At 37.9% G+C, this 19254-nt stretch overlaps 1 protein-coding gene across 1 annotated transcript; it reads left to right on the top strand.

Moving 5' to 3' along the window:
- Window positions 1-18178, top strand: mamdc4 (MAM domain containing 4). The gene is made up of 30 exons (XM_039615551.1): window positions 1-47; window positions 1789-1932; window positions 2957-3049; window positions 3586-3747; window positions 3882-4007; window positions 4212-4445; window positions 4572-4697; window positions 5872-6027; window positions 6176-6279; window positions 6528-6683; window positions 8594-8684; window positions 8791-8904; window positions 9324-9416; window positions 9511-9648; window positions 9739-9878; window positions 10441-10549; window positions 10664-10768; window positions 11222-11356; window positions 11473-11600; window positions 12313-12529; window positions 12624-12761; window positions 12831-12958; window positions 14526-14616; window positions 15183-15341; window positions 15443-15568; window positions 15657-15778; window positions 15892-15997; window positions 16431-16597; window positions 16748-16813; window positions 17274-18178. The coding sequence occupies exons 2-30, from the start codon at window positions 1881-1883 to the stop codon at window positions 17307-17309; spliced, it is 3618 nt and encodes a 1205-aa protein (XP_039471485.1). The 5' UTR covers window positions 1-47; window positions 1789-1880; the 3' UTR covers window positions 17310-18178.
- The last annotated feature ends 1076 nt before the right edge of the window (window positions 18179-19254 follow it).

Below are 19254 nucleotides of genomic sequence, written 5' to 3'. Positions count from 1 at the left end.
GATGCAATAAACTTATCAGGAATATGTTTACTGCGCTCATAAAGCAGGTGAAGTGAACAGCCTTTTCACACACTTCTATTTTTGCAACAAGAGAAGTTGCCCCATGCTCCCCATGACAAACAATACTGGTTTAATGCTGCTCCACACTGGCTTCCCTTTTCAGATTTGGAAACTATGTATAACTTTTCTATGCAGCATATGATCCACAGCATATTTATGCCAGGACAGAAACCTGACAACACACTTTTTTCTCTACAAATGTTCAAAAAGTCCCTGAAACACAATTCACAATGTATAACGTGTTAGAAAATACACATTACTAATCTGTCAAGATAACTGTGGATAAAAATGTATTCAAAACTTTAATTTAAAATACAGACAGTCATGTAAAAAAAGAAAAGAAAAAGACATTTTTCGCAGGACTCTATGCAGTTCTGTGAAGGACTAAGTATATCCTTACGGCTTCCATGGTAAGTAGCAGCCAGATGCTCCTAATCTGATGCAATCGATTAAATGATCATCACTAAGTGTGAGCATCTCTTCCAAAGCAGAAGATTTAGCATTTTCCCGTTCTGGAGTTTTCTAGTATTAACACAGCGCCACGTTTTTCCCAAGAGTGGACACCTCAGTAAATTCGACCCAAGGTCAGTCCGTGCAACGCTCAGAGAAATATAAAACAAACCCAACAGCTACAACTTAGACTCTACAGACCTCAGTTAACATGTTAAATGTTACAACTGTAAAAAGAACACGTATAGTTTCTTTGGAAGGATTACCCGGCGTGCCATGGTCTCTCAAAAGAACATGGCAGCACATCTTATGTTTGCAAGATTGCATGTAAACACACCACAAGTCTTCAGGAACTTACTCAACCAAAGTAGAGATGTTTGGTCATAATGTGCGGTGCCACATTTGAAGAAAACCAAACATGGCTAATGGCAAATACCTCATACCAACTGCCACGCATGGTGGTGGAGGGGTGATGATTTGGGCTTGTTTCAGAGCCACAGGATCCAGGCCTCCTTTCTGTCACCGAGTCAACCATGAGCGACTTTGTATACCAATGGATTCTAGAGTCAAAGGTGAAGCCATCTGTCCAACAGGTAAAGCTTAGCTGAGACTGGGTCATGCAACAGGACAGTGATCCCATCACAGCAGAAAATCTACAACAGAATGGCTGAAAGAAAAAGGGTGTTGCAATGGCCCAGTCAAAGTCCAGACTTCAACACACAGAATGAAAACTATGAAGACATATTACACTGAGCTGTATTTCGTTACCCTGTATTTATACATGTGTAATGACGATAAAGTTGAATCCTAATCCTAAAATCTTAATTTTCCATGAATGTTGATCAGTTCAACCCCCGGACCTTCAACAGAAGCCTAAATGAAGCATTTCTGATTCCTCTAGTATGTCGCAGTAATTATATTTCTTTAAAAAAAACAACTTTAACACAAATGCAGTGTTAGAAACTGTGATTTTCACCTATTAATAAAGTCAAAGAGAAATAAATTTACTGCGGTAATGATGTTGGAGTAATGACTTAAAGCAGGATGCTGCCCATGTTTCTGTCTTAAATACCTATGTAAGGTATGTAAGGTAAGCTAAAATTGCTTCCGTGATTTTTGATTAAACTGCACTTTGCATCTGACTTGCTCTGCATTTCTGTATCCGCCAAGTAAATCAGCAATGTCCGGACGTCCGCCATCGTTTGTAGGAAATTATTTTATAATTGTTGGCTGCTGTTGCATGCTGGGTGATTTTAAAGTCCAACTGTTATCTCTCAGGCACAGAGAAGAGGTCAGAGTCAACAATAAAGTCTCTGCAGGTTGTCGGCAAACCTTCAGATTGATGTGGCGCGAGAAGGGGGAAAAAGAAGATGTTTCATTCGAGGAGCTCAGCGCTTATTCTGCTATGGGCTCTGCAGTGGGGTAAGAAAACTTTCAGTTAGATTTTAATTATGTGCAGCAATAATGGTTCTAACTATCCCAAACTGAGCTTGTGCAGCCCTGCTACACATAGAGTGAAATAATGTCTTGACAAGTCAGTTGATTTAGGATTTTCTAATCAAGCCACAGTCAGTAAAAAACTAAAAAATTAGTATTTGATAAAGAAGCGACAAGCAGTTGAAAAATGTTCTCTTTCATCTCAGTCTCAGATGCATAACTGTTGCTGCTATGGAGGTTCTTGCTATCTTTGGGAATTTAAGCAACTTGGCATTTGTTTTCCATCTGTGGATCATAATTAAAGATCCACAGATGGTATATGTTAAGACAGAACATATAATTAACCTTAATATTTAATGTCACAAATATACAGATAACGAAATGTGCTTTTGAGCATTTCACAACTCTAACAGTCCAGAGAAGACTTAAATATTTAAGTCTTCTCTGGATAATAACTTCTTACTAAAAATGTGAGCTTTCATGCGTGATTTATTTTCTAGCAAAATGATGATGTGATGTCTTCGGGGATATTCAGACTCAAAAATCAAATGTCAGGTGTCCTGTCTATTTTCTAGCTATTAGGTTACTGAAGCATAAAGTCTTGAGTCAGAGACGTTTGGTTGGACAGATGCCTTCAGTGGATGGTGTCACCCTGATTACTTCTCTGCGCTCTTTGAGCCTGTTGGCATTAGATGGGTTGTAAACCTTTGAGTCATGAGTAATGAGAGAGTTTGGGCCTGAGTCACACACCCAGAAGCAAAGATGGAAAATATTTGAGTATTTTCAGTCTTTGGGTGGAAGATATTTGCATATTTACATCAGCTCTGACAGGTTAAGGCTTCTACTAATAACCTGTTGTCTTTTAATAGGAAAGGCTACAGTTAATTTTTTGCAGTCCAAAGTCTTTGGTCTGATTTTTGACCATCTCATACAGCCTTCATCAGCAGGGGGAATTTCACAGGACAAAAGAAAAAAAAAAATGAATTTTGTGTTTCATATTATTATCCAGCTGCTGGCTCTTCAGCTCAGTCGTGTCAAGCTCCTGGGGGGAAATGTAACTTTGTGCAAGACTGTCCAGACTGGAGTGATGAGCAAGGCTGTGGTAAGTTTTAAAAAATGTCATTCAATCCCATCTATAATGGGGTTTTTTTGGTACCATTTCTTGTCAGATTTGACTCAAAAATGGGAAAATGGCTTCAGTGCTGAATATGCTGAATATGATTAGCATCACCCATAGATTTGACTTGACTATATCCATGTTTGCATGTTACATGCTCACTATAGTCTCATCAAGCTGCTCTGTCACCTTACACAGAATAAATTGATTCCTGCATTTTATTGACATTCTGAAACGGGAATTTTAACTAATTTTGAGATGCTGGTCACTTATGTTCAAATAAAACAATTATCATATTTAAGATAAATATTAAAAGACTCTGATTTTGCATCTGTGGCATCTGCTTGGTACGGGAAAACTTGGCGTTTTTTAAGGTTTGGTCACACTTTCTAGATTATATACCTACACAGCAGGAAACTTTTACTCCAAATTAGGGTAGGGCAAATAGTTTTCTTAGTGGAAGAACTCTCCTACAATACACAGTATTATAACAATCGAATGTTCTGTCACCCCTGTGCAAGGCTACAATGGAAAGGGGTTTGTGTGTGACTTTGAGGATGAAGGAATGTGTGGATGGGCTGACACGTCGTCCGGTGCACAATACAAATGGGAGAGACATCAGAGAGGGGAAACGGTGCCCGACAGTGGACCGTCCACCGATTACACCACCGGCACAGCCATAGGTATTGTACAGTCTTTTTTATTGTCATGTTTATAGTCAAAGGTGTATTATTGCAAGTATTTTGGAAAGTCATCCTGCATTAAACTGGAATGGTAATAACTTAAAATGTTCTATTCAATATTTCTTTTTACGAAGGTTGGTTCATGGGAGTCAGTGCAGTGAATGAAGACTTGCTGCATACTGCAGTTTTAATCTCTCCAGAGATTAATCAGTCTTCAACAACGTGTCGCCTTCGTCTCAGATACTTCCTGTGGGACTTGGGTAATGATGGCAAATAACTGCATGTCATATATTTAGATAACCAGTTTTTTTCTCTCTTTCTCTCTCTGTTAGTCCTGTTTTTGCTCATAACAAGCCCTACCTTTAAAAATGTATAATGTTTCTTTAACAATCTTTAAAGATAAAATGTATTTCCCCTGCAACTATCGTGCTAATGAATACTTTAATGTTTACTTTTTACTGTAGGTAACACCGGCCTGGGCTCTACGCCCTTGTGGGCATCTGTCCTCTACCCAGGTGGTGAAGAGGCTGTTGTTTGGCGTCCTGAGGCCTCCAGTGTTCGTGCCTGGAGGGAAGCTCTCATCTTTCTCGGCCGTATTCCCTCAACTTTTCAAATCCGTCTTCACTCACTGCGGTCAGTGGGAAAAAGAGGAGATGTGGCCATAGACCAGCTGGAGTTTCTAGACTGTGCTCTTCCCTGTAAGCCCCTCAAAAGATCCCATTTGTCCCTGCCTTTTTTCAAGTCATTGCAGAGTGTTTTACAATCAATGAATTCCAGTAAACTGATTCATAAGTGACAGTTTTTTATTTTCTTGTGATCATTAGCACCAGTCCCCGGGGGAAACTGTTCAGCAGGGATGGTGAAGTGTAACAACGAGGCCTGTGTGGAGGAGCGCCATCTCTGTGATGGCAGCGATGACTGTGGTGATGGATCTGATGAGCTCAACTGCAGTGAGGAATCTAATTTCACCTGAATCCCATAATAGATATGTAGGAATATTTTAGTCACAATACAAACTAATAAAATTGGTGGGGAAAACAAACATATTGTTCACAAAAGTTCAACCAAATTAAAAAAATGTCTGCAAATGTCCCTGGAAGTACGTTCAGACAAAGCTATAGTCCCAGTCGACACTCTGGTGTGTAAAAGCGTGTTTTATTAAGAGTATAGCACTACCATGTATTTTGATCAATGTGCTAAAACCACTTTTGTAGTCCTAACCGTCAGCTGACCTAACCAAAAAATGTCCCCATCATATCATCAGTGAATGACACGCTGCTCTTCGCTCTTGAATGGGACACTTGTGCACAGGGTCCTTTGTCCCCTTTAGCAGAAGTGACATAGAGTAATGTGTAATTTCAAGCATGTGTGAAAATAATGCTAAGATGCATTTGTTTTTTCTATGGCACTTCTTTGTTTATTGTTATCAAGCTAAAACTCCAAACTCAGTCTCCAACAGTGTATGGCAGGTTTCAGATTGGAAGACAGACTGACTTTTGTCAACAGGAATAATAAAAGTTGGTTAAAATAATGAAACTGACAAGGAACAACAAATCCAAATCGATTGTCAGTACAATTTAAAATAATCATGAGTCCCTTGGGTTGCAAAAAGAAGATGTGTTATTATATAAGGCAGTGGAAAAGCGGTTCTTGTGTATTTTGCTCAGCTGCCTCAGAATATACATTCCTGTAGAAGCGACTCGCATCAATATCATCTTTTGCTTTTGTAAGAAATGCTTAAATCAGAATGAATCATCTTAAATCAAATATCTTTGTCAAAAGGAGCTTTTTATTGGTAAGGACCAAACTGTCTTCCTGTTAATATTTTAAACAAAATTACTCCAACAAAGTGCTGCGGCTGAAATGGCTGCCATGTTTTCCAGTAACAAAAACCCTGATTTTGTACTCAGTACTTTGTAAAACAGAGTTTGCTTGAAGGAGATTGTTTGTGATCGAGAGGCAACACAGGTATGGGGCAAAGACCAGTATATATTTTTAAATAATATTTATAAACCAGGTTTAAGGCTTTAAAAAAAGTTGCCATGATGACCATGTCCATCTTTTATGGACAGTACACTTTATGGTGATGACTATTTGTTCCGTCCTTGTTTGTTGCGTCCTCAGCTGAATATCAGTCCTGTGACTTTGAGGAAGACCTGTGCATTTGGGACCTGAGGTCACTTTCGTCATTGAAATGGGTACGGACAAATCAGACAGAGATCACCAACACGGATCCTCTGAAGGGACCAGGCAGAGATCATTCTAGTAACTCAGCATCAGGTATGATATTCAGATAAATCAGAAGACCCTTGTGTATTTTTGCTACTGAAGCTATGCTATTACTCCTTACTGCTAGTATTTGAAGTACTTTTGTATTAGAAATAAAAGCCAAATTTAAAGAAATACTTTGTCATTGTTTTTATTTCAGGTCACTTTCTCTATGTTACGGTCCCCGATGAGGGTCTCAAAAGGGACTGGGCCTCCTTCCAAAGTCGCCCTCTTGAACCCACCAACAGTTCACATCCTTGCAAGGTGAGTCCAAAACTGACGCCTTCGTTCTTCAGAGGCTTTTACTTTTACTGTTTCACAGTAATCTGAAACACTCAAATGCTTTGAAAAGGTAAAAATGTGGAAAACGTTATTCACAAAATGAATTAACAATCCCATAAATTGCTGGAGAGAAAAGCACTTTTTCATCCCTCATCTTTAAATCAACATTGTTAATAATAATTTGAATTTAAAACCTAATTTCATGAGTTTACTGTACCTGCCTGTTGTAGATGGTGATGTACACTCACCAGTTTGGGCCGAGGTCGGGGGGTTTGACGGTGCTGGTTGCAGATAAATATATCTACCCAGTGTGGGAAAGAGGTGGCTCTCTAGGTGATCTCTGGGTGAAGGCAGAGGTGGAGATTGTCACCAACGTCACTTTCCAGGTAAGTGCCTCTCACAGGTGAATTAATAACCATAATAGGGAAGCTGGGCTTCACCCATTCCAACTCTTAAATAGGGATATTGATGGGTTAGAACTATAACTCTTAAAAAAACCTGAATAGCAAAGAAGTTATTACATAAGGTAAAGATCAGTAAAATTAGGTTTATTATGAAAGTAAGTAAAGTTTACAGAATCTGTTAAGTCTGGCTTCAGAAATTCATGTAGCTCGGAGGTGCGATGATTTGATAAGAGATGATTCATCCAAGCCAATACTGTAATCTATGTAATGTAAAAATAAATATATGTGTAGATTTAATGTACATAGGCAGGTGACATAATTCTCACAATAAGTCCAACTGGTATATGTTCATGTTCAAGAATTAAAATATGTGATATATCAGCCACCATTATTATTTTTGAATAAACCTGGAAGAAAGTTCAAAGAGAGCATGCAATACTTTATTTTAATACAACAACTTTATGTTACTGCAGGTACATTAATGCTGAAAAGTTGAGTCACTGTTTTTGAAAGCAAAGCACATCTTTTTTAATCTTGCATTATATTAACTTGGTGAAATACAAATGATTAATGGTTTACATAGGCCTGTTTTTTAGTGTTCCAGTGGCACGTAGTGTTCCCTAATGCTTGGTCATCATGTTAAAAGGCTGACTAGCTATTAGACAAACCATTTTCCTTTTATATTAGCACAGCTGAGGGCTGTTGTCGTCAAGTGTCTGAATCATCAAACTGTGTGGGTTTGATTACAATCTCAAAACGGCCAAAAATTGACCAAAAAAGTACAATTCTGCGAATTAAAAGCAGCTAAATGCGATTTCAAAAAACAAATTCTGATGCATGAAAATTTCACACAACAGTGTTCACTACTCCCGTCACATAACAACACAAACTTGCTCCTATTGATGGATTGATTTTTCCTTTTATTAGCCAGTCTCACATTTGGCTTGTCCTACATCCTGGAGCTGTTTGTTTACTGCTGATATTGAGATTGGTGTTTTGGTGAGCCAAATAAGGATAGCTGGGAGTCATCTGTTAATCAAACACTTTTCCACATAGAAAGGTTTTAAATTCTTAATACATGAAAATTCTGAAATAATTCAGAGGGAAGTTGATATTGTGAAGACAACAGTGGTTAAATTTTAACTTTAAGCTTAAATAATTAAAATATGAGGCGTTTTTTAAAAAAATTATCATAATCTTTTTACCTTTTCACCTATACTTTAACTGACTTTAACGGAAATGATGGTGATTATTCAGTTCAGTTCAATTCCATGTAATATACCACCAAAGTCGCTTTGTATCATAATGTAAAGACCCTGCAATACCAGGTCTCCATGTACCTATGTAATTAATGCATAAAAAATCCATATATGTATATATATTTATTATTGTTCTATTAATATATATAAGAAATGTATAATAATAATATAATATATTTAAAAAATAACATTTAAATGTAAACATTTAAAATGAATATAACATCACCTAAAAAGCAAACAACAACATTTTATAGATTGCGTTAAACCGAAGCTTCTCAGCTCGAGCGTACAGCTTCTATATGCGCGTAAGTAATCGAAAATCAAAATTTTCCGACTTTAAAATAAAAACATTTGAGATCTGAATGTAATACTCAATAGAAAGAAAAGAACAGTTTACAGGCGACAAATGAAGAATAAAATAAAATAAAACATATCTTTTAATTTGAGTTTACATGACTACTAAATGTAATTTAGTATTTTTGTACTCACAAAATTCAAAAATCCAGCAGCTTGGAAATAAGTGATTTAGTTGTTGTTGGGGGGGGGTTACCTCTTTTATAGTGTAATTGGTGAGAATTTTAGTTGAAATATAAAATAGCTAATCTGCTCTTTTGAATTATTTTCTCCCTATAGATCCTGATTATGGCAGCAATCAGAAACTTTACATATGGAGGTATCGCGATTGACAACATTGTTTTGTCTCCCGAATGCCGCTTATCAGCCGGTAAGCTTCTTAACTGTCTTAACTTTGAGGAAAAACATCTGCAGGGAATAAGTATAAACATCTTCTGCCGTTGAATGACTCTTGCTCATGTTCTTCTCTTCCATAGGAAATAATTCAGTTGAAACATTCCCTAATCCCCCCAAAAATCCATGTGCTGAACCGGATAAGTTGTGTGATTTTCATATCGACTGTGAAGGAGCAGAGGATGAAGCTAAATGTGGTGAGTGTATTCATCCTGTTTATTCGGTTTGACTATTTTAAAATGGTCTGCAAAGTTTTAAATGATTATAAGACTTTTGATTTTATGAAATGAAATGTAAGTGATGACGAATCCAGCAGGGTTCCTAAACTTAACCAAACTCTATTAATAATAGCTATTTTATTTCAAGAAGAAGGTTAATATACTTAAAATAGTCTGCTGGTAAATAACTCCTATTAGAATAACTTGTATTTTACACGATTTCATTGCTAATTTTCAAAAAGAAATTAAGTAGGTTGTGTTTGTTGTTTTGGTTGCTCCTAAACTTTACAAGTAATGTCTCATGCATGGAACATGCAATATACAAGATTATTGCTGGTTATGGTTGCATTTTTAATCACTGCTGTTAACTGCTGTTTCTACAAAAACCTCTTCTGCAGGTAATTTCTCTTACTCTCAGGGCAGCTCTGGGTGGACTGACACCAGTCTTGGGAGTCAAGGTTGGGTACTGTATCAAAATTCTACAGCCCAAGGTACAGACAGCTCTTTCTGGTATTCATTTATTTATTTGTTTATTGCTAATTTCATAGTACAATTTATTCCCATGTGTCTATTTTCATCTGTCAGAGGAGTATCTGTATGTAGCCAAAGCTCCAGGCCAGCAGCTGACTGAAGCCCAAACACGGACCCCCCTCCTAGGCCCCACTGGTGCCATTTGTAGCATGAGCTTTGACTATGCACTAACTGGGAAACCCAGTTATATTGGTAAGTTGTTACCCTGCAAATCTTTTTATTCTTTCCAGAACACAAACTTGGTACATTGTAAATAACCCTGGTTAAATCTTTCTGCTGCAGGTGATCTGTCCGTCAGAGTGATCGACAGCTCAATGGGCACGGGGCCTAAATTGTGGGAGTTTAATGGGAAGACTGGACCAGAGGCAGAGGATTGGCAACACGCTGACATACTCATTGGATTCAGGAAAAATCGATTCCAGGTCAGCTTAACTTTAGTCTTGCTGCTCAGGTATTTATCATTTTGTTCAACTAAAGAGATACAACCCCTCTTCTCATTGGCTGACTCTCACAAACAGAAAATTTGAATAGCAGCTGGGTGGGGCTTCTCTACCACTTTAATGATATCAGCTTTCAGTGACATCAAAGCCCAAGATTAAACATGACCTCATTATTTAAAATTTTTACCTTATTTAACATGAGCGTCTATCGCTCTAATAGTACATATGACATGAGCTATATTATTATATTTTTGACTTCAGTCTGAAAACTATAGTCAAAATAAAAGAGAGTTTGGGGAGGTTTAAACAACACACTCTATAGGAAATTTGCCAGTGGCACATGTAGAGGAAGTATAAGCTGAACCATCAGCTCATGTGCAATGGATTTGAGATCAGCTGATCTGACACAGTTGATGTTGAGTTTTACTTTGTGGCTTGACTAAGCTAATGCTATGCTATTTGTTTTTCTGTAACACAAAATCAAACAATGAAACAGTTAAATTATTATTTATCTCATTAGACCTCTTTGTTTTATCTTCACCAGCTTGCTTTTGAAGCTCACGCTATGAAACTTTGTCAGTCCTCCAAGATTAAAGTGAAAAATGTCCAATTTAGTGACTGTCATGTTGACTATTATCCATTGTCTCCAACAGGTAACTTTAATATCTACTTATAATTTACATAATTTATGATGCACAGTTTAATATTTTTCCAGTAAATTGCCTAGTACTTGCTTAAACCAACCAGTTTTTTGTGTGTTTGCCCAGGATTGTCATGTAACTTTGAAGAAGGACTGTGTGGATGGTATCAGGACAGCAGCGACAACTTTGACTGGACAATGCTCAGTGGGATGGACCATACTATCAGTGTTGGTAAGCTCATTTGATTTCAAATAAATAAATGTAACATTTTATACAGGCTTTTAATCAGGGAGCATTTCAGATGTACATATTTTTGAATCCTTTCCACAGACTCACTCTCCCTATTAGAAAACCCCGGGTGTGGTTTGGTGCAGGTGTAATGCTCTTAACTGCTCTCAGTAATGACTGTTACACATTTTGGTCCTTGTAAATTGATTTAGGATGTTATTCTTGTCACAAAGCTGAGAGATGTTTCTTTGCTATAAACTCCTTTCAGTCCCTGTGGATAAATGATGGAAAACACAGTAAAAGTACTTTGTATTAATTTAATGTAATTTTTTTGAATAGTTGCCATAAATATAATGCAAGTTTGAAAGTGAAGATACTAATTTTGCTAAGCATTAGGTTATTGGTATTATACTGTGTCAGTGTCTGATGTTGGCCCATCTTTCTGTTGATGTTCAGGCAGAAGCCTTGTCGTGGACATGAGGAGTCCATACCTACATGGTTTGTTTGGACGCTTAATTTCCTTTCCACAGTCACCGGGTCCTAAAGATTACTGCCTTTATTTCTTCTACAAAGTCTATGGGCCAAATGCAGGTGATGATAATTTGACTAAAAGAATTTCATATATGTAAATTTAGAATGAAAGATTGTTTCTTCAGTAAAAAAAGAAAAACAAACCTTTAACTAGAAATCTGATCATTTTCTTCCAGGTACTCTGAATGTGAAGCTAATAGATAACAAAGGTTTTGAGCTGGTCCTGTGGACCCACAGTGGAGCTCGTGGAAATGTTTGGCATGAAGCACAATGCCCAGTACCGCACCAGATCTCAAAATTTCATGTATGTAATAACTGCACACAGCACCAGTGAAATTACTAAATAAAGAAGATCCATCCATCCATCCTTTTTTCTTCAGCACTTATCCAACTAAGGGTCATGGGGTACTGTAGCCTGTCCCAGCTGACACAAAGTGAAACTAATTTTACACAAATTGTTTGAGTTTTTGGAGAAACTTTGCCCACTTGTGGTAAAACAAAACATCATTGCAGCTTTAAGGAAGTAGATGACCGGTAGACCTATCCTGCCTGCAGCTGCTTTAAAATGCAGCACTGACACTTTTTGCTTTTATGAAGAATAAAGACCACATCTCCCTTTAACTCATCACTGAGTACAAGTGAAGTGCAGAAATTATTTTGGTCGATCTTTAACAGCTGAACCTCTCTTCACCTCCAAAGATCTTAAATATGTATAACGACCCACATTTTTTTCGTTATCATTTTTATCATGACGCCATACCCACTTATGTCAACTTTCTGTCTATGTTTGTATTTTTTTGTTGCTTATGCATGTTTTTATTAATTTACTTCTGTCTGCTTATTTATGCTTATGTTTCATCTGAAACATAGATATCAAGTTTCTGTCAATGACATTGCTCAGTATTTGTTGTTTTAAAATCACCTGTATACATTAATTAACTTGGCTCTTTCAGAAAAAAACAACAGAAAATAGGAATAGTTAATAACATCTTCCTTCTCTTCCAATTCATCAACAGCTGATGTTTGAAGCCGTTCGCTCTGGCTATGATGGACTCGTTGCCATTGATGATGTGACATTCTTGGAGGGTCCCTGTACCAACCCAAGGATGTGTTCCTTTGAAGGCCAACAGTGTGGGTACACCAGCTCTAGTAAAGTTCAGTGGCTCCACCGCAGCGGATACACGTCCACATCAAATGGGCCCAAATTTGATCACACCCTGGAGACTGAACAGGGTGAGAAACACCCCTGCTGTTTAACATTAGAAGATACATCCAGGAGACTGAGAAATTGAGAATTGTGTTCATACGCTGTATGGTCTATATCCAGGTTTCTACATGGTTGTTAACACTGGAGCAAGCATCCTTCCCTCAGGCAGCACCGCAGTCCTCACCTCATCTGTTCGCCAAGGAACTACCCGTACTGAGTGTCTAAATTTCTGGTATCACATGGGAGGAGTGAATCCAGGTGGGCCAGCTTCACAGAGGAAAACACAGACACACACATAAGGTTAAACTAATGGAGTGTGTCCCATAGGTTCTCTTACAGTGTATATGAAGCCAGTGAAGGGAGACAGGGTCAAGATATTTACAAGCAACCTGAATCAAGGAGACGTGTGGCGTCATGGCTATGGCAACATTTCGAGCTCCCTTGAGGACTGGCAGGTAAGTGTGAAGGCAGATACAGACCTTTTAAGCCACTTTTAAGGCGATTAATTTATCCTTCGCATAAAATAAACTACTCATTTAATAAACTCATTAATCTAAAAATATGAACATGTGTGAATTCAATTTTCAGTAGTCTGCCTGAGTCACTCACACTGTCCAGCTCTTATTATCTTATTATCCATCTCACCAATTTTAGTTTGCATTTCTAGACACATCATTTGTTCCACTTTCTTTAGCTGAATAACACATAACACAGTTTGAAAGGCATAAAATAGTCATTTTACACCAACAAAGTGATTCACATATGCCATTAGCTGAAAACTTGGCAACTTTGGCATGGTGTGCACTATGTACTTAAAAAATCTGAGGAAACCAGATAAGTATCTACAGCAGGTGTATCTGTGAGCTATGAACTTCATTAATAGGAAAAAATTCATTATCTGATTGGCAACAACTTCATTTTTCAGCATGCTAATGATCATAAACACACTGTCAATGCAGTGAAAACATGTCTGTGTCACAACGCTGTGTGTGGCAGGCAGGTTAGGACCCAAATGCAGGACTCTCGGGCTAGACTAAACTTAACAGCTTTATTTCCGGAAAATATAAATAACTAAGTCTGAGTAACTTAACCGACAGGTTCTCCTAGAAACATAAACTGCAGGCACTGAACAAACAGGACACGCAGCAAGAGGGAGATCATCACAAGGAGCACAAAAAGACACAGACAATATATATACATGAAGGAATCAGGGCAGAGAGGAAACACCTGGGGAACACGGCTGGATTATAATCTAACTAGCAAGACAGGCAAACAAATACTGAGACATGACTGACTAAACAGAGAGAGAGCGAGGGACACATTGAAAATATATAACTACAGAGACATGACTATACATGGGGCATGGAACAGAGGGGAGGCTTGACAACAGAAATGTAAAGACTAGATAAGAAAACTAAGGTGACCTAAGAATACAAATGTTAAACAGAAGGCTAACAACTATAATAACCAAAACAAGGAACAGAATCTTAACCTCAGAATATTAAATAAACCAAAATCAAAAGTCCAAACACATAAACGATGGGTCACAGACCCATGACCATGACAATCTGGATAGAAAAACACACAGTGGAACATTATCAATCATGAATCAACCTCCCTAAAACCAGGACCTCAGCATTACTGGAGCAATGTGGGATCATTTTGACAGAGAATTTGGAGGAAAAAAAGGCAGATAACCAATCCAAAAAAGAACTTTTAATTTCCTTCAAGATGCCTGGAGAACTATCCCTGAAAACTACTTAAAGAAATTAAAAGAAAGATTCCTAAGAGGGGCTGTGTGGAAGAATAAAGGTGGTCATATCAAATAATGGCTTTCAATTACAATTCTACAAATTCTGTTTTTGTGTTGTACCGTGAATCTCCATGCAACTACTTCACGTTTTCATAGCAAAAAACAAAGAAATGAGTGGTGCCTCAAGACTTTTGCACAGTAGCTTTTGAACTAAAGACTTTGTGCCGCTGTTCAAAGGAAGCTTATTTTGTGGTCATTTTCTTCTGCAGTTGGAATTTGAGGTTGTCGGAGCCGGAGGGAAAGACACTTGCATTGCAATCGATGACATCTTTCTTTCACATTATCCCTGTGAAAATCAAGGTTTGTACTGACTTGCCTCATCAAGACTGAAATCACTACAGATTTTAAGACTGCAGTAAAAGCAGCAGGTAGCTCTATGTATTTTTCCCTAGATACCTTTCCTCATGGGCTTTAACCAAGGATCCCGCTAAGACTTTAAGACTACAGTAAAAATGACTTAAAAATATTATATTCTTTAGACATATTTTGTATGTCTTCCATTTTGTGCTGTATATTTGAAATCGTGGCTTCAGTGTGTCTGTACTAATCTGTGCTCTATGCTCAGTTAGAACAGGTTTTTTAACAGCCTGTCAGAGGCTGGATGATGCTCTTAAAGGCTTGAGAAGTCTTTTACTCACCACTGGCCACAGGCCAAAGAAAATAATGCATGAAGCCACAATTGCCTACAGGACCACCTAGAGAAGGTGTAAGCCAATTTGCACTGGTGTATTTTTATGTCTTTAACCCACTGAAATAAAGGCCTTATATTACTTTTCAAAAACTACTCCAGGTACATGATTACCTCCTCTGTAATATTTTATCCTACTCAATATTGCACAATTATAGTGTAATATTTATTTTGTTAGATTCCCCAGGTTCCAAGTGCAGTATGGAGAGAGGCACATGCAGCTGGAGCAACACTCAAAACATGACCATAGACAAACTGGACTGGGCGCTGACGAGTGCGGAGATGGAACATCACTACCCGATCCCACTTGAGGACCACACTCTGGGCACAGAAAAAGGTAAAACCAGAGAGAAACAAACAACTAGACAGCTGGCAGTTGCTGCAAAGTCACACTTCTTATCTTCTTTTTCTAAACACCCTTCTTTTCTTTTCTGTCAGGTCACTTCCTGTTCTTTCCAAGCAGCAATCGGACAGAAGTGAGTCAAAACGCTCTGCTGCTGAGCCCTCACCTGCCCCCTACTAAGGGCACCTGCCTGAAGTTCTGGGTCTATAAAAGCCAGTCGTGTAAGAAAAAAAACACATATTCAATTTATGTCTGTTTTGAATGCATTTACCTGTAAATATTTTTAACCTTTTTTATGAATGACTTCAGCGGACTGCCAGCTAAAAGTATGGAGACTCTCCGAAGGTCGTTTCAACCCGCTGGCTGAGACCGAACTTGTTGGACTGTGGAAACGTTTTGACATCGACATCACATCCACTGAGGAATACCAGGTCAGGCTCACATTTATAACAAATGGCTGAATACACTTAGTGACTTGTTGTTGTATGTAATCATATAGGACCTACTGCAATCTCTGCTGTCATCTTACTTTTCCTGTAAACAGATTGTTTTTGAAGGCGTCAAAGGCACAGCAGGTGTGGTGGCTCTGGATGACATCGAATACACCATCGGGATCAACTGCGCTAACAAAGTCACAGATCCAATAAAACGTATGAGCAGAACTCCAAGGATTTCTATTCAAACTATTACAGACTGCGTTAGTGGATTTTAATGTTGCTGCACAATGTGCATGCTCAGATTCAGTGCTGAGAAATTTAAAAAGAGGCAGTTTTCATTGAGACCTAATGTGTCTACCACCGCTGCAGACTGCAGTAAATATGGTACATTTCTGCACACTGCTTCTGCATTTTGGTTTATTTTTGGTCAATAAAATGAATAAATACCTAAAATAATAATAATAAATAAGATCTGCCAAGAACCGGGTTTTTGTTTTAGTGGCCTAACATGTAAAACCTTTTAATTAAAAGAGGCTGTACTTTATTTTTCATGAGCAGCAGTCACTGTTAAGATTTTCTAACTACAATGTAAAGTTTGGCTTCACTACATGAGACAGATACTAAATGTTTCACATCTGTGCTGCAGCCTCCCCAAACCGAGACAATGCAGGAGGCATCGCGGCATCCGTGATTGTGGTCCTTCTGCTCATCGGCACGTTGGTCAGCGTGCTGGTTTTCTACCTGCGAACACGACAGACATCACCTTCCTCATTTGTTGGTTTCGCTAATGATTCTTATGACACAGACCTCACAGTGAGTAAATCTGACATTCAGACCCTTGAGAACATTTGTCAAAAAGCAAAAGGACAAAAGTATTGTCCATTTGATCAAAAATGCTGATTTTTAATTTAATGTGTCTTAATTAATCATTAATAATGAATAATTAATTAGGGCTCACTTCAGCAGGACCATGTTACAGTTCCGCAGACCCAAAACCATCCGATGGCAGCTGGGTTCAATAATGTCTCTGTGAGTATTTAATATGACATTTGCTGTTTGATTTTCAATCCCTATAAGAGGCAGCTTTATAGACTTTTCTGCCATCAGATGGTTGAAATAAACTCCAGAATACTTCATATAAACTAGCACTTAAACACCAGAGACAAAGTAACATGGTGCCTGTTGAAGTCCTATCTGTCGCCACCTGTTGAATCTCTCATTCATTTTCTTACCAAAGTGCTGATTCACTGGGTTTTGGCTTCAGAGACTGTTTTATAGTTCAGTGTTTAAAGTTTTAATTTCAGTTGATGAACATAAAATTAATTTTTTATAGTCCTCTTTATTTTGTTTTTGAATTTCATAAATATGTTAATAAATCATAAATTACTGGTCATAATAACAGAAAAATAGAAGTTATCTTTCATGTACCAGTTTATCCAAAAATGACATTTTCACTTCACGACAGTCTGACCTTTTTATGTTTTTGCAGGTCTCTTCTAACACCAGAGAAATGGAGGTGGAATGAGACTCACGGTACAAGAGTCCTGCCACCCAAAGGTGGTTTTGTTGAAAAAAAAAAGGTGATATCACAGCAGGAGAACTACTTGTGTCACCCTTACATCACACACACACATCACACAAACAATATGCAAGCATAGCTCACACACTGACCAACCAATCTAAGCCTAATTGGTGAAGATGCCTCAGATCAGATGTGGCTCTGGCTGCAGATGGAAAGAAGACAAAAGGAGGTCTAATGTGTTTTGGGTGAAAATTAACTTGCTCTAAATCAAGACTGGGCACAGCCCATGAATGACAGAAATGGCTGTAAGTAGATCCTGTTAGGTATCTCAGAAACCTCCGACAGTTTTAAGTTAATTTTAAGTACAAGCAGCGGCAAAGATTTCAGTAGTTTAAGCCCCCTTTTTTTAGCTTCTAAAATGGGCTGTTTTAGATCAAATAATTTGCTAGTTCTGGGAATAAATAATCACACTAGCCTATGAAAAACTAATATAACTGTCAGTTCATAAGGTTTTTCCCCAGCTTCAGCCTAGAGACTACATGTTTACATGTTGGCCCACTGAAGTTTGAAACTATGAGTTTATAAGAACCCTTGAGTTGCAATATGTAAGTGGAGTCCAACTCATATTAGGGACTTAAACTCGTAATTTATCCACCTCAACCTTGTCACTGAAAAAGAAGGAAAGTTGTGGAGAAAGGAGCAAAGACTGTAAACACACACGTTAAAACTTTGAGGAAGCTGGATTTAAGTGGACGCTGAGGTATGCTAGTTTTTGTAAAGAGTGTTGGAGTAATGCAATTTTTTAAATGTAATTAAGGTTAATTTTACTCTGTTTTAAAACAAGCTGTGATTGAGCTCTGATAATAAATAATAATGACAAGACCAGTGTCAGCATTTTTTTTTTTTTTTTTTAAATCTGACCCTGGATAGTACTTCTGGTGTATGCAGGAGGTAGGTCCAAAGATTTTTTTCTCAGATAATATTTTTAAAAAACAAAAAAATTATATAAAGATTTGAGTAGTGAATTACCTCTTAGTTACTAATTAATCAATAAGCAGTAGAAAATATAAAAGAGTAAATCAGTCAGTTGAATAGCTAGCCAAAAGTACAGCTAACTGACAACATTGTTAGCTTCTAAAAATATAGCTAAATAGTTCTTAGCAGGTTGTATGTACAAGCTAATGAAATAGCTTGCTAAACAACAGAAAAAGATTGGGAAAGCTAGCTAAAATTAGTAAGTAAAACATATCAAAAAAAATGTCTAGCTAAATATGTGCCGCTAAATATTAGCAGCTGAATTGTTAGTGAACAGAGTAATAGTTGAAATACAAGTTTTAATAACACAATTTTTCATAACAGTATATATATTACTTGAAAGATGAAAGTAGCGAGCAGTGAAGTTGTTAGCTAACAGCGTTGATTAACAGTTAAACTGCATGTATATACACTTTGTTTGGTACACCTGTTCAACTGCTTTTTAACACAAAAATCTAATTAGCCAACCGCTGCAGCAACTCGGGGAATTTAGGTATGGCGATGGCAAGCTGCTGATGTCCACACCAAGCAACCATCTCAATGGTTTATATGTATATCTGTATATACATATATATATATATATATATATATATAAAAAAACCCAGCACGCCCCTACGGGCGGTTTATCCTTCAAGCTCGGGTCCTCTACCAGAGGCCTGGGAGCTTGAGGGTCCTCTTGCAGTATCTTAGCTGTTCCCAGGACTGCGCTCTTCTGGACAGAGATCTCCGATGTTGTTCCCGGGATCTGCTGGAGCCACTCGCCTAGCTTGGGAGTCACCGCACCTAGTGCTCCGATTACCACGGGGACCACCGTTACCTTCACCCTCCACATCCTCTCGAGCTCTTCTCTGAGCCCTTGGTATTTCTCCAGCTTCTCGTGTTCCTTCTTCCTGATATTGCTGTCATTCGAACC

The sequence above is a fragment of the Oreochromis aureus genome, linkage group 7, assembly GCF_013358895.1.
Source record: "Oreochromis aureus strain Israel breed Guangdong linkage group 7, ZZ_aureus, whole genome shotgun sequence".
In the NCBI taxonomy this organism is placed as follows: domain Eukaryota; kingdom Metazoa; phylum Chordata; class Actinopteri; order Cichliformes; family Cichlidae; genus Oreochromis; species Oreochromis aureus.
The sequence above is the reverse complement of the archived record's forward strand: the minus strand, read 5'-3'. Positions and strand labels throughout refer to the sequence as shown.